Source organism: Capronia epimyces (assembly GCF_000585565.1).
Source record: "Capronia epimyces CBS 606.96 chromosome Unknown aczIQ-supercont1.9, whole genome shotgun sequence".
Lineage (NCBI taxonomy): Eukaryota > Fungi > Ascomycota > Eurotiomycetes > Chaetothyriales > Herpotrichiellaceae > Capronia > Capronia epimyces.
In genome coordinates this window covers 71,313-86,634 of record NW_006912912.1, presented here as the reverse complement: position 1 = coordinate 86,634, position 15,322 = coordinate 71,313, and the positions used below count along the sequence as shown (strand labels likewise).

The window sequence follows — 15,322 nt, the reverse complement described above, 5'->3', positions numbered from 1 at the left end:
AACTCCAGAACCTGTCAAGTAGTTATTACTTCGTCTGAGGAAGAGGAATCTGAGTAATTCCAAACAATTCAATGTGTGGTGGTTAAGTATAGGCCGATTATGTTGAGGTGGTCGGGTTGGAGTGGCCAGCTCGCTTATCTGGCCAGCTCGCTTATCATCCACGTTATTCTTTCTATCTATTCCTAATAACTAACTTCTTCTAGATCTTCTTAGGCCGTCGCTAGAGTATTTAAGAACCTCTTCTTTATTCTAAAATAACGCTCGTCTTATCGCTCTAAATAATGTTCTTCTAATTCTCGAGAGTCTAATCCTTATAAGCTATATAAAAGGCGAGTCTCGCCTTCTTCTAAGAGCTATTTAAGCTAGGTTTTCTTATTAGTTTTATCTTTAAGAGTCTATTACTATATAGAGTACGTAGTACTAATAAGGAACTAATACCGTGTTTATAGGCTAAAACCTTACTTGATTTCTTACGACTATATCTATCTACCTAAACTACGTCGAGAATAGTGTTCTTCGTCTTCTTACTTATCTCTCTCGGCCGACCTAACTTATAGCTATTCTCTATAAAATACGCGAGAATTTTAATATCCTTATTAGGATCGAAACCTCTCTATTTAGTCTTCTTTAATAACCTTTACGTAGTCTACGGCGGAACGTTGATTTTCTTAAAAACCTCCTAAGCTGAGTAACCTATAATAAAGAGAGTAAGTACTTAAATACGCTTAGTAATAGAATATCGAGTACCGTGATCTACCTAAGATATCGCTTATAAGAGAGAACGCTATTAAGAAGAAGTATCTTTATATCTCGGCCGCTTACTTTCTCTCTCTTACGCCTATTTAGCTACTAAATAAGAAATAGAGGAGGGTATATTAATAAACGCTAATCTTTAAGAGTCTTAGGAACGACCTAAGGACTATCTATACTATAAATAGCCCTTCCTACGTAATAGAGAGCCTCTAACTACCGCCTAACTACCTTTAAACTACCTCTTAACGTCGAAATAGCGGTTAATATCACGCTCTGTTAAGAGTACTATTAAGAGTACTATTAAGAGCACTATTAAGAGCGAGGCGTCTAATTGATAGAATAGCGCTAATCTAAATAGGATACCGTTTATAATAGTAACGATAAAATCATAGTTATTATACTTAGCGCGAGGAAGATCTAACTATCGAGAGTATTAACGACGTCGATTTAGCCCTGAAAAGAGCGGTAACGAGCTCACCGCTCCTACCCCTACCTACTAAGCCTCTAGCGCTATACCGGCGCGATAATCCTGTATTAGCGTCATTGGCTCCACTATCACTACATTTGGTGCACACCTCCGTACACTGTACGGATACTCTGTACTCCGTACAAGGCGGCGTCAACCTCTTACCGAAACGGGGCGAGTCGCCAATAACTGCCGCCAAAATTCTTGACATCCAACTACCGACGACATTGGGTTTGGTACGAGTATCAGTCAACCGAGCTCGGCAATCAGCATGGAAGCAGTCAGAGATCTCTGGTTGCGATGGAAGATGTTGAGGTTGCCGTGGCGGAAGAAGTTCCTGATAGGTACGTGTGCCTCATGGCAAGGCGAAGCAAGCATGGAACCTAATGAGAAGCAGGTCAAGATCTCCAGGGAAACACTTTCTGGGAATTCAAAGACACCCTCAACCCTGGTCGATGGCGGCGTATAGTGAACACCAACCGCCGAACCCATTTCTCTGATGTTCAAATCTCTCCTCAATGGCATCAGTGGCTGCGACAAACCCGCGCAGATGCCCCGAGTCTACAGGAGCAGGCGGCAGACATCCAGAGACAAACCTTGTTGAAGCATAATGCTCAGCTTGCTGACAAGAGATGGGCGGAAAAACCAAGATACATCGAAACTCCCAACTCTGCCGCCACAATTCCCTTGCGTGCTGCCCCGGAGATAGACAGAGCCAGCGCAGAATTCATGCCAGGCCAACCTCCTCAGTTACAGAAGACCAGAACTGCCGCTGAGACCGCGGTACATCCGCCAGAAGCTGACTCTCTCAAGAACACACAAGAGACCGGAGCCAACCCGGGGGCCAACTGGCAGCCCCAACCATGGTTGCCTGGATCTGCGAAACGATGATACTCGACGGTTATGCCGATTTTGTGAAAGGGAGACACCGCCATCAATATCTCCCTAGAGCCAGGAACCAGGAAAGCCCTCAGCCTCGAACCCAGCCATGTACGCTATACTCCTGACTTTCAGTGATATCGGGATGCTCCAGTCTGGTTTCCACTGTCACCTCCGAAGCGATTACCTTGGCTGCCATTGCGGCCTTCTAGCATGTACTGCACATATCTCCAGACTCAGCACTCCGGAACGGACCTCAGGGATACAATGCGCTATTCAACTTTGGTCGCCGACGAAATTCTGTGAAATGGTGATCTATTACTAGGAAATATGCCCAGCAGGGCCCCAGTTACTACTCTGCGACTATGCCACTGTTCGCTATACGAGTGCATCGATGTGACGACGTTGGAGAGCATTGTTGCATCGGGAAGTGTGCCGTTTGGGGGAGCGATATGACCAGGCTGTGCAAGGGATCTGAAGCAGGAGCCAAAGGATTCCGCGTTTCGAGTTCTATTGACTGCCTCTTGTTCCTTTCGCCGCCTTCACCTAGCTCCTAAGACCTGGGAACCCATACCCCCCAAGCCTGGCACAGCAAACCTTCTAGTCTGCCACGATGGATTGGACGCCTCGGCTGTGCACCGAATTGCCGACGTGGTCTCTTTGTCAAACGCGCATCAATGTTTCTGAACCTCTGAACAATCCTATACCCTGAGACTGAAAGGCACCATAAGAAGCTACGCTCGCAGGATCACTGAGGCACGACGGGCACGGAACATGGGCTACGAATGGTTTCCAACTTCATGCTCCAAGATACACATGGGACCAATCGACTCCAGGCTTTGTGACCAGCCGAAATTTGCTGAAGAATGCTGCATCTGTCATCGTATTTCAGACGACATGTCTTGGTCCCGGGAAAGCGCTATTATTGCTACAACAAACCCTTCGGACAGTCACCTACGACGAACCATGGGGCCTTTGGGTATGCTGGTCCTCTGTCTACTATTTGTACATAGCAGTCAAGTCCACATCCAACGTTTCAGGGGCTGTGCTGCCGTTCTTTTAAGGCCGCTTTGAAAGTCGCAGACACGAGAGACCTAGTGCAGACTCAAACAACGGTATCGAAGGCTTGACTTCAATGACGGGCAAGAAGATCCCAATTTGGGGTACAGGGGATCTTCGATATGGCGAGACCGACCTCTGCACACCAGTTGAGGAGAATGTTATGCCTTACCCTATTTTCCCGTACCAAGGTCACCGTATATGTTTGCACTTCTTGTTAGAAAGAGTTCATAGTTGATGGCTGGTTAGTGAGTCGCCCTTCGGCTGCCTTTCCTATCCCGTCAAATTTTCATGTGTCTCGCAGTTTACCCTCACTTGCTTTTGATATCCAACACCGACCGATCTTCCACAGATCGGTCAAGTTTCACAAGATCTTCTGCAAAAGCATCCTGTCGCTTCCTGCATCTATCTAAGACACTGCAGTACGCAAGAAGTGCACAGATACCTTTGTCATGGATCAAGATCGACGCCCTCCTGGTCAAGATACCACCGGAAAAATGATGGACAAACCAACCCGACTCCTTCTTCGACCGGCAATTTACGCAGTCCGCTCTCCTCCAGCAGATTTCACTGGTGATCCAGAGACCGGCCTTGCTTTTGTAAGTTGATTCATGCATTGTGAATATGCATCCATCTACCCTCATGTGACGGCCTTCTATTCACCTCTATTCACTGTATGGAATTGTCGTTTGTATGGATCCCTACTAATCATTGAATTTAGTACATCTGCTCTGTTAAAGGCTGCAAGAACATTTGGGGTCTCCAGTGGAAGCTGCCGAATGAGTCGGATGGAGTGGTGAAATGGAGTGAATACAAGGCGCTCGCAACCAAAAAACCTTGCTTGAGATGCATCAAATCAAATCATCACTTGGAAAGCTCGGCCAGTTCTCCGGAAGCGTTGGCAGCTACCACCAACGGTGGCACCAAGAACATCGCCCAAGACGATGCTGAAAATGTCACTAGCGACAACAACACAGAGCATATCATGGACAAGAGCAATGCTGAGAATGTTACTAGTGACAACAACACAGAGCACATCATGGACAAGAGCAATGCACAGCAGGGCGATCTCTGGGAAATTGTCGACCATCGCGAAGCAGAAGAATCCTGGCAGTTTGTGTAAATACCTTTCAGCCAGATGATCCTCAAAGAGGCTGGAGAGGGAAAACTGCGCAGTGAACAAAAGAGCGAGACAGGGTGCGTAAGGCACCAATACCCCTGGGGAATCTTCCCATAGCATCAGCCAACAGGCAACGGGCAAAGAAATAGGCACCTTGCACAAGTATGCAATAACATGGCTTCACACAAATTTGATCAGTGAACAAAAAATTGGTTCTCTCCGTCACGTTGCTTGTCATGATAGTACTGGTTGGCCTGAAGTGTGGAAAAGTTTGCTTTACTTAGACTTCGGCGCAGTCTGGTCCACACACAACAAGGATGGAAGAACTTTTCCTCTACTACGCTGTGCCCATGTAAGCTGTAAGCTCATTCCCACTGATTCTTACCGCTCTGCGTGCGGACAAACAGAGGGTGGATAGCTTTCAAGGTTGGGGACCCCGAGTTGCTCTCTGTATACTCCGTAGAGGTGGAAAGAAACGCATGAAGCAGCCTTACCCCTGTGTTTGGCTCGGGGAAGGTTTATCCGATGCGCCGACCGCTGTCTCAACTGGGCAACTGCGCCGAACCTTGTAAACTGCTGCTGCTACAACACTCCCACTTCATGGACCTTTGCTCCCATAGACCATCAACTCGACTCTAGATTTCGTTCTACGATCCGAAGCGGTTTTCCACGGAGCGTGAGGTGAGGCCGGCAAAAATCATGGCTGTTCAGGGGACTGAGCAGGTGATCCACCGGGATCCTGCCTTGTTGTAAGTTCTCGAACCTAGGCGCCCAAGCAGTACTGCTTTGGCTCCTGCTTTGGCTCAACTAACACTCTTGGAAAGCTACTGGATCCTGCTCCCAATCACGATTGTTATGATTCTCACAGGTGTTCTTCGACATTATGCCACCGTACTCCTCGCCAGCCCTTCCAAGCCGCCTGCCACATTGCTTGAGTCTCGCGAACGACAAGCTCTCATACGTGGGATTAATCTGCGAAACAATGCCGCCGCGGCAATCTCGTCCTCAGCTTTCAACACGCGGAAAGAATATCTCATTGATGGGTACAAAAAGGGCACTTTTCTAAGGGGCGGGGCAGAATCACGAGGTCAAGCGGCACCAAACCCTATGTCTGATCCAGCTGCCATGGAAGGAATGATGGGGATGATGAAAGGAAACATGGCCATGATGATCCCGCAAACACTCATCATGTCTTGGATCAATGCCTTCTTCGCCGGCTTTGTTATTCTCAAGTTGCCTTTCCCTCTTACCATTCGATTCAAATCCATGCTACAGTCGGGCGTTATGACTCGAGACCTGGATGTCAGATGGGTCTCGAGCTTGTCCTGGTACTTTTTGTGCCTGTTTGGCCTCCAGAGCGTGTTTATATTCATTCTCGGCAACGAGAATTCGGCCAGTCAAGTGGCTCAGCAAATGGCTCAAGCAAATCCCGGGGCCACTGCGAACCCTTTTGGTCCCGGCCAAGAACCTGACAAGATGTTTCAGGCTGAAGCAGAGAATTTGGAAGTCCTTGAACACTGGAGTGTTTTGGACGGCGCTGAAGACAGACTGCTACAGATCTATGGTAGCTAGATGGATTTTGTATCCCTAGAGATGGGTTTGTGGGGCCAAAAAACATTTGTCAGGTACCTCACACTGGCCTTCGGAAGATAGAAGCCTTCCTCAGGACGGTGAGACCCGTCCAAGGCAGGACTGCAGCTCCCTGCACCCCAACGGCACAGGTAAATCACCCGCGCCGTCCTTGTCAAATTGAAGGCCGGGTGGAATGCATTCTTCGTCACAAATCGACGGCCGAGGTGGATGCAAAATACAAACAGGAGCAGAGTCTGGCATGTCCTGTGCTGCCGAGTACACCGGAGGACTGAGAGTTCTAAGCACTCCCCATGTTTGATGTAAACTGGTACAGAGGAGTTGGGATCCTAGTTCCAGACAGCTGCCATATATTGCGTCACCACCGCTGAGACTATCAGAAGGTTCGAAGGGAATGACAGAAACTGTACAACTCTTTGACATATCACTGCCGATCGGACAGCTGTTAAAATACAGATTCAGGGCGTTTGAAATTTGTTCACCAGAGGGCAGACTCCGGCACCGAGCTCTTCTAAGGGGTATCGCTTACGAGAAATCCAAGCATGTGCCGTTACACCAATTGCCGCTCGGCGGTGGGGTGATTGTCGAAGAGTGTCAAAGGTTCTTGTCAAGGGCCTTTGCCAACTCGTCCACTTCAGCATCACTCTTCAGAGAGACGGTCATGTCTTCTGCTTCTTCGTCTTCCCTCAAGAGCTTCTCCCGCGCTTCCTCCTCCTCTTCCTCCTCCTGAGCCTCCTCAGCCTCCTCATCCTCTTCCTCCGCGTCACTGTCTTCTCCCTCCAATTCGTCGAGGTCATCCAGACCCCAGTGGTCTTCCGGATCCTCATGCTTGCCACCCTCATCCTTTCGGTCGCTTAGGAGTTCAGCCAGCGCCTCCACGGATGGGTCATCTTCCTCGAACTTGTTGCCGTTCAATTCCACCCGCCGCAGTCTAGGAAGACCGTCCTGGGCAGCTTGTAGGAGAGCTTTGAGGCCAGCGGGATGAATGTCGTTGAACTGCAGCCTGAGAACCTCGATGTCTTTGTTGTTTCCCGAAGTAAGGGCCTCAAACACCTTGGTCGCACCTCTTCCTCCCAGTAAATCATCCCCAACACCTAGCTCCTTCAGCCCGGACCAGCCCCTGATCGCGCTCGCCAGAGCCTGGGCACCCTTGAGCGTGAATGTATTGTCCTGCATATCGAGGACCTCCAGATTGCTGCAGATGGACAGCCCAGAGGAAATTAAATGGGATATTCCTTCCGGCCGAATACCGTTTTGTGTCATCTTTACACTTTTGATACCTGCCTTGTGTGCCTCGTACGCCTTTGCCCAGGCAGCCATGCTCCCATTCTCCAACCGGTTCCTGCCACAGACAATGCTTTCCAAGTGTGGAACGTCCTTGCCCTCTTTTCTTGCTTCATCTTTTCGCTCAGCGAGTGTCACCAGTGCCTCCGCGATAGAAGTCCCGGCGATCGGACCCATGCCATTATTATTCAAGATGAGATGCTTCAAAGGGACATGCTTGGACAGGAAATCGACTAGAGGGTCCTTGGTGTTGAGACCAAAGGCGTTATCGCTGAGGTCAATCGTATGGAGGTGAGGGCATTGTAACAAGGCGGTCAAGAGGGAAGACAGAGCGGGAGGAATCTCCTCAAGTAATCTGGAGGTGAAGATATCGTGTAGATCGGCACTCTCCAGGGTCGACTTGGACGCCAAAATGGGCGCGAGAGCGGCACACGCGGCTACACCGAGCGTATTTCCTGACAGATCGATGTGAGTGACAGAAGAGGACGCCACGAGTGGCTGAATATGTTTTTCGATATCCTCTTTCGTATCGAGTTTCAAGCCTTTACCGGCGAGCGAGAACGTTTCCCCCGCCATACCTTAGAGTCTGGGATTCGTTAAGCCTATTTGGTCTTGGGATGGAATTGCAGAGGGGATGGTTGGGACTGAACGGGAGGGGGGGGCGATCCAAAAACAAATGTTTATCATGCCTTTTCGAGCCATGGAACCAAAGGGCTCACTCAGGCTCAGGCCCAGGCCCAGGCTTCCTAAGGCTCGGGAAGCTCGCCGCTTTAGCCACCCCGGGCTTGGCGCATGTAACTCCGCGTCTGGCTTTCTGCGACGTGTCGTCGAGGGGACAACTCCGGGTACGTGCCGCAGGACATCTACCATCGAGGAGGCGTCATGCTCGGAATGAAGAGTCTTTGGATCTTCAGTGCTGCCCTGAGTCTTACATGCTGCCTTGCCAGCGAGAGTGTGTTCAGCGTTAACGACGATGTCTTCGCCTTTCCACAGGTACGATGTTTCTGCCGGCTGGGTGTCTCCCATGCTCACATCTTCTAGTACGGCATAGAATTCCTAGACTCGTACGTCCTGGAGTCTGAGGCCCTCGCTTATCTACCTTCAAAACAAAAGGTACCTGTCCAACGGTCGAACCATGCGCCAGTCCAGTCCAGCGACGTGTCTCCGCATCTGGACCATCCAGAGTCTGACGGCGATTCGCCGGAAACGGGTGCCGACTCCCCTGGAACATACGAACTCATCCTCCTCCATGGCTACCCTCACCTCTGCTTCATACCTGAGGCCAAAGTCAGCAAGCGCAATGACACCGCGCCGGAACCCTCTGCCACAGACCGAGAAAAGGAGCTGGATCGCGCAGTTAGCAGAGCGTCGGAGCTGCTCCAGGGAATGGCCTCGAACCAGTGCCTCTACTATTCGACCGGCTGGTGGACGTATTCATTCTGCCATGATGCGCAGGTGACACAATTTCATGCCCTCCCTCCGGGAACGAATGGTAGAGTCTGGCCGCCGCAGGAAGATCCCACAACACCGAGCTACGTCCTGGGTAAATTTAACCATCCAGGCTCCAAAGGCTCCTCTCCACGTGCAAAGCCAGACCGTTCCCCCTCCACCGAAGTGAGGTCCAAGGCCGAGACCAATTATTTGGTTCAGCAGCTAGAAGGTGGAACCCCTTGTGATCTTACTGGAATCGACCGTAAGGTTGAGATTCAATTTCATTGCAATCCCCAATTGACCGATCGAATTGGTTGGATCAAGGAGACTGCTACTTGCTCGTACCTCATGATCATTTATACACCCCGCCTTTGCAACGATGTTACTTTCCAGCCGCCAAAGGAAAGCCGTGTCCATTCACTCAAATGCCGAGAAATCATATCGGAAGATGATGTTCCTTTGTGGGAAGCTCGTCATGAGGAAGGTAACTCGCGACCGACTCTCGATCAAGGTCAGACTCAGCAAGTGTTCCTGGGGAACGTGGAGCTAGGCGGAATGAGATACCTGGGCCGTGACGGCAAAAAACTCGAAAAGGGTCGCATAGTGCTGACTCAAGATGAGAAGGCCGAGACTGTGATCATGCAGAAAAACGGCCACATTTCAAGTCTCTCTAAGGCAGAGCTCAAAAAGCTTGATCTTAGCCAGGAAGATGTTGATGCGTTCCGCAAAGAGCTGCAGAAACTGGCGGGTGCAAAAGACTGGAAGATTGAGCGACTGGATGATGTCAACGGCCACGTTCAACTGCGCGGTGTTGTCAGCGCTGACGATGCTGCCGAGGAAGAAAAAGAGATCCAAGAGGCTTCTTCTGAGGACGACCCCGAGGTTCCGGGTAGTCAAGAAGAATACGTCGAAGAAGTGTGATGGCCAGCGCATACCGACATCCTCTCTCTTTTTTATGTCCCTTGCAAGAACTACAGGCCAACCCGCCCTGTGGCCCCGGTAAAGGTCGAATACCATACATGACGATAATCATCACGCGTCAAGGTGCGGTCGATTTTTGGCCAAGGTTGGTGATGGGCACTTGGGCGGGTGCATGCTATCCAGCCTCGCTGGTTCACACAGATTCTTGGTGGAAGTGATTGCCGCTTTCGAAGGATATGATTCAGGATCCGGCCGGAGTGATGATCTACCAGTTGATGATTAAGCATTGAAGGTGTATTATGCTGCGTCCTGCGACAGTCTGGCCTCGTAACAAGGCTACAGATATAGAACGCAAGACTGCCCATATTTGAGCCCGCGGGAGCACATCGTTGGCTACTCAGATGTCTGGCAGAGCAAAGGACTTTCAGCCATTGTGGCAAGTGCAGATGCAGCCGGAAGGAAAACCAGGCCACGGAACACATATGCATTCCAGGGGCGAAATACAATGAGATGTCTCCCCCATATTTCATGTCTACCTACTTTATCCTCCTACTCGTGCACGCTTCCTTTTCCTATTCGTCCCATTCTGCAAGCATCTTGATGGTGCCGGCATTGCAGTACTTCCAGGTTCTATGTAGCGTAACCTGGTGCAGATGCAAGGCTGTCCTTGCTGTGTTCTGTGAGCAAGGCTACATCGTAACACCCGCCGTAGACATGACACGTGATAAGTGCGCCACCCTAGAGTTCTTGGGGCGATCAGTGCTTCTCCAAACGCAGCTGCAGCCGGTGTTGTACTCCGTCCACCGGGCCTCCTAAGCCTAACATTGACCTGCCGACCTCTCCCAACTCTGAAGCATTGCATGATTCAGCAACGGCTGCTACGACCTCGACCTCGACACTTGTACATCTACCAAGCTTGCCGTTGCACTTTCGGTGAGGCAGGCTCATCGGACATTTTCCGCAGTCCTATTTATCGCTTGGCTCGCATCATTCGGCGGCGTTTGTCCCAGGAGATCTTACTGCTTTGTTTCGCTTAACTAGCCAGCACCACCACCAAGGAACGGCCGCTCCCAATTTCCTCGACCCCGTTCCATCCGGTCATATTGTTTCACCTTCATGGCATTTCTTCCTTCGCCAGTCCTCTGACGCTACCCACTGACCAGTACGGCACCATCTGTCCACAAACATGGGCTTCGTGGCTATCTGCACCGCAGTCTACGACTACCATCCACAAAGCGCAGGCGAGCTGGAGATCCGGGAAGGCGAACTCTTGTACATTCTGGAAAAGAGCACTGAAGATGACTGGTGGAGGGCGAAGAAGAAGGCCGTCGGAGACGATGAGGATGAGCCTGAAGGCTTGATCCCAAACAATTATGTCGAAGACGCGAAGCCTGTCCACACTGCCAAAGCGCTGTATGACTATACTCGACAAACCGACGAAGAGGTCTCCTTCACCGAAGATGCTGTGCTGGCAGTATACGATATCTCCGACCCCGACTGGACTCTGGTCGGCGTGGGTGACGATTTCGGCTTTGCGCCCTCCAATTACATCGAGCTCACAAGTGCAGCTCTTCAGTCTCCTTCAATACACTCTAATCGCCAGTCGCTCCCGCCAGTAGCGGAAGGCGATGTCTCTGCCGCTCCGGCTTCTCCGACCAGGTCGACACAGAACCCTGCGGCTAACCTGGCTCGAGTCCTTGAAGGAGGCGCTCTTTCCTCGCCGAGGTCGGCCCACACGGTTACGTCTCTGCCTCCGGTCGTACCTCGTCAACAGCTTACCCCAGATGCATCCGACGGCGAGGAGCCCGCGCCGGCATTGCCACAAAGGCCTCCATCGCAGCCGGCGCCACCCTCGTCGCGCCGGGACGACGGATCTCGGGGCGTTCTTCCCTCCCCTCCTTACAATCGAGCAATACCGCGTCAGAACGATGACGATGCGCCGATCCGATCGCCCGGCGGATTCCACCTGTATAATGTCAATGAAATGGTTTCGGCAATGGGCCGACGTCGGAAGATGCCAACGACTCTGGGCATCAATATCGCCACCGGCACCATCATGCTTTCCCCGGAGAAGTCAAGAGACGGGCCTTCCCAGGAATGGACTGCAGACAAGATGACCCATTACTCGATCGAGGGCAAGCATGTTTTCATGGAGCTGGTTCGACCAAGCAAGAGCCTCGACCTCCATGCGGGGGCCAAGGACACGGCAGAAGAAATCGTGGCCGCTCTTGGAGAGATTGCGGGAGCTCATCGAGCAGAGGGCATTCGCGAAGTCATCCAAGCAGCTGCTGGTGGTGCAACTCATAAGAAGGGGCAAGTCCTTTATGATTTCATGGCCCAAGGTGACGACGAGGTCACCGTCGGCGTAGGCGATGAAGTGATTGTTTTGGATGATACAAAGTCGGAAGAATGGTGGAACGTGAGACGCTTGAAGAATGGCAAAGAAGGCGTCGTGCCTAGCAGCTACATTGAGGTTACGGGCTTCGTCACTGCCGAGCCTCCTTCGCGGTCGGGAATAAATGCTGGTCTCTCAACAGTCGAACAGAACCGGCTTGAAGAAGAGAGGCTTGCCAGAGAGGCAGCCCGGACCGAAAAAGCCCGCCAGGAAGCAGAACATGCACGATCCCGTAGCGATCTCGGCCATGGAATGCTCCCTCAACGTGGTAGCAGTCTTGCCGACGACCAGTCGCACCGAAAGGACCGGAAAGACAAGGACGACCGGAAAAAGGGCCGCTCAAGGCCTGATCCTACGAAAGTCAGGACATGGACTGACCATTCTGCCACTTTCAAAGTAGAAGCCCAGTTTTTGGGAGTGGCAGATGGCAAGATTCATCTCCACAAGGTCAATGGCGTCAAAATTGCGGTTCCCATAACGAAAATGTCGCCAGAAGACCTTGAGTATGTTGAGAAGGTAACCAACGAGCCGATCGAAGAAAACATTCCCGTAGCTGATTTGATCAAGATGAAACGTCGAAGTCAATTGTCTGAACAAACGAAGTCACGAAGCGGAGCCACCATTGAACCGCGCGCCCCGGAACAACCCTCGGTTTCTGATTACGACTGGTTCGATTTCTTCCTCAAAGCCGGTGTCGGTCCACAGTTGTGCGAGAGATACTCACAGGCGATGGTACGGGACTCGATGGATGAGACTGTCCAACCCGACATTACACCAGATACTTTGAGAACACTCGGACTGAAAGAAGGTGATGTCCTCAAAGTCATGAAATACTTGGATCATAAATTCGGGCGAACACACGGTGCGCTGGCCAATGGTACTAATGGCGAGGCGGCAGGCGGAATATTTTCAGGACCCGGTGGCACATTGCACAATAACACTCGCAGGGGCAGGCCTGAAACTAATCGGCAGACGAACGACGTGGTTGATCCAGATGCCTTCGCCAAAGCCGAAGCTGACAATAAGCCAAGTGCAGAGGCCAAAGCTACCATTCTTACCCAGGCACCCCAAAGGGAATCAAAGAACGGATTTGACGATGATGCGTGGACTGTCAAAACACCAAGTCAACCTCGTGCAGTCTCACAACCTCCTGCTGCTCCTCCCGCGCCAAACCCTCCGACAGGGGCGATGAAAGATTTGTCCTTGCTGGATGCTCCTCTACAGCCCACACCAGCTCAACCTCCTGCGCCACCAGTTACACAACAGCCAACGTTTCAAACACAACCTGAACCTCAGCCGCACACGTCTTCGGCAGCGGCGGTGCCTCCGGTCCAACAGCCACAGCAAACAGGCGCAACTCCCCAATTCTTTTCGCAAGTCAATCAGATTCCGGGATCGGTACAGGCCCAACCGACCGGGCTGCAAAGCCAACAATTCAACCCCCCTCGTCAACGCCCGGTGGCGCCACAGCAGAACTATGCGGGCACTGGTTTGCTACCTCCTCCACGACCGACATCAGCTCCGCAGAACCCGCAACAGAGCCAGTTCGGTCTTCACCCTTTGCAACCCCAATTGACAGGGATTCCCCACACCTCCGCGCTACAGGCGCCGTCTGGCCAGAGTTTGAATGATCTGACACAGCAACGACTGCAGCAGCAATACCAATCGATGCAATTGCAGGCCCAGCCAACGGGCAATCTTCAGCTGAACCAGTCCTTTGGGCAGTTCGGCCTTGCTCCCCAACCCACCGGTTTCCAACACCCACAACAATTTGGACAGCTTCAGCAGCCCTATCTCAATGGCAATGCAGCTGGAAGCCCATTTGCCGATCCTCGACCCTCTTTCCAGTCTCAGCCCACTGGAATGCCATTCACGCAAAGCCCGCCACCGGGAGGCATCAACTCTGTCCTCCCACCAGCTCTCCAACCACAGCGCACGGGGTTTGCATCTCCTTTCCAACAGCCGCAACCCAACGGATTCGGCCAAACGATCCAGCCTCAACCATCGGGCTTCCCTCAACCAGTCCCTCTCCAACTACAGCCTACAGGCTATCAACCACAACCCCAACCCCAACCCCAACCCCAACAACTCCCGCCTCAAGCCACTGGCTTTGGATCGATGCCACAACAAAACGGCCTCCCAAATTTCCAGCCGCCGCCTGTCCCATCTATCACCCAACTCCCCCCTATTGCGCCTCTGCAGCCACAGAAGACTGGACCTGCCCCTCCTGTTAAATTCGGTTTCACAGAACCAAAGAGACTGACTCCTCAGCCGACGGGCCGGAGAGCAAATCTTTCTAATGCTAGTGAGTAACATCAACAAAATGATTGATGATGACTGACAATGCCGCAGCGGCCCAAAACCCATTCGGATTTTAAACATGTCTGTCTAGACTGCAAGGCCAAGGAGGCTATTGGTCTTGCAGCATTTCCACTGTGCGATCTTGGGGAATGAGTAGATTCGGTTACAAGCGGAATAGTCGCCGGTCATCGGTACCTTGTCTTCAGACGGACATTCACAGCGACAGCAGAGGACGGTAAGACCGTGCCGATCCCGGCTCTGTCTTGGACTTTCCTATCCAGACTGTGATCTCGAGATACGAGGGAGGAGGAGGAAACTTTGCCTGACCCTGGAGGTCGAGAAATGCAGGTTCACTGATTCACGCAGGCCATCCAGTTTCTTCGACCATGTTCAACCTTGTCATAGGTCCACAAAATATCCTCGAAGAGGTGTTCCTCATTGGAGAGCTGTGGTATAGTATCCAGCTACTAGAGACAGCCATGCGCAAAGCTGTGCTCGAAGTACAGCCAGGTGGAGCTGCAATGAAGTATATATTTTTGGAAGCTGATTAATGACAAGAGTTTGGTCGACCTGATTGTTCTAGTTCTTCTACATCTGCGCAGTCATTGCTAGGCCTCTGAATTTCCGTCTACACAGGGGCACTAAGCGTATGTTTTGACCGACTCAACACACTAGCTGCGACCGCTTGGACATTCAGAATCTGTCATGACGCTGAACGGAAGACTGGGCTCCCGACGATGCATCCTCACAGCATGAGAATGGGATGTGATGGTGTCACAAAACTTAAATGACTTACCAAGTCCGTGGCCAGATGCACCTCTAGTCCGAAAAGACCTGTTACAGCTTGACTTGAAACTCTAACTGGTATTCTCCGACAAGACGATCTACGCGCCACGAAACCTTGAGGACCATTTGAATACAGCAGCGAACTCTGAAGGAACACGCGGTGCTCCCTGACCCATATAAACGAGGATGGATGCTCCTTGAGTCAACAAAATAGCCTTCTAGAAGTGGTTCGGCTTGTCTTCTTATATCTCGGTTGAACTCCTTGTCTTACAACGTCAATCTTGACCATCCGTGGCCGAGGTTGACCAAGACTTGTCCTTGTTCGACGAACCACATC

General features: G+C 51.4%; 6 protein-coding genes across 6 annotated transcripts; 5 read left to right on the top strand and 1 right to left on the bottom strand.

The window, feature by feature from the left end:
* Positions 1-1,490: 1,490 nt before the first annotated feature.
* A1O3_09012 (uncharacterized protein) lies at positions 1,491-2,110 on the top strand (the record flags this gene model as incomplete). Its single annotated transcript, XM_007739108.1, has 2 exons — positions 1,491-1,563; positions 1,617-2,110. The coding sequence occupies 2 exons, from the start codon at positions 1,491-1,493 to the stop codon at positions 2,108-2,110; spliced, it is 567 nt and encodes a 188-aa protein (XP_007737298.1).
* Positions 2,111-3,654: 1,544 nt separating this feature from the next.
* On the top strand, positions 3,655-4,280 carry A1O3_09011 (uncharacterized protein; the record flags this gene model as incomplete). The annotated part of the gene is made up of 2 exons (XM_007739107.1): positions 3,655-3,756; positions 3,879-4,280. The coding sequence occupies 2 exons, from the start codon at positions 3,655-3,657 to the stop codon at positions 4,278-4,280; spliced, it is 504 nt and encodes a 167-aa protein (XP_007737297.1).
* Positions 4,281-4,976: 696 nt separating this feature from the next.
* On the top strand, positions 4,977-5,849 carry A1O3_09010 (uncharacterized protein; the record flags this gene model as incomplete). Its single annotated transcript, XM_007739106.1, has 2 exons — positions 4,977-5,026; positions 5,102-5,849. The coding sequence occupies 2 exons, from the start codon at positions 4,977-4,979 to the stop codon at positions 5,847-5,849; spliced, it is 798 nt and encodes a 265-aa protein (XP_007737296.1).
* A 612-nt stretch (positions 5,850-6,461) lies between these two features.
* Positions 6,462-7,727, bottom strand: A1O3_09009 (uncharacterized protein; the record flags this gene model as incomplete). The annotated part of the gene is made up of 1 exon (XM_007739105.1): positions 6,462-7,727. The coding sequence occupies one exon, from the start codon at positions 7,725-7,727 to the stop codon at positions 6,462-6,464; it is 1,266 nt and encodes a 421-aa protein (XP_007737295.1).
* Positions 7,728-8,033: 306 nt separating this feature from the next.
* Positions 8,034-9,503, top strand: A1O3_09008 (uncharacterized protein; the record flags this gene model as incomplete). The annotated part of the gene is made up of 2 exons (XM_007739104.1): positions 8,034-8,144; positions 8,193-9,503. 2 exons carry the CDS (start codon positions 8,034-8,036, stop codon positions 9,501-9,503), a joined length of 1,422 nt encoding a protein of 473 aa, XP_007737294.1.
* Positions 9,504-10,689: 1,186 nt separating this feature from the next.
* On the top strand, positions 10,690-14,211 carry A1O3_09007 (uncharacterized protein; the record flags this gene model as incomplete). Its single annotated transcript, XM_007739103.1, has 1 exon — positions 10,690-14,211. One exon carries the CDS (start codon positions 10,690-10,692, stop codon positions 14,209-14,211), a length of 3,522 nt encoding a protein of 1,173 aa, XP_007737293.1.
* Positions 14,212-15,322: the final 1,111 nt, after the last annotated feature.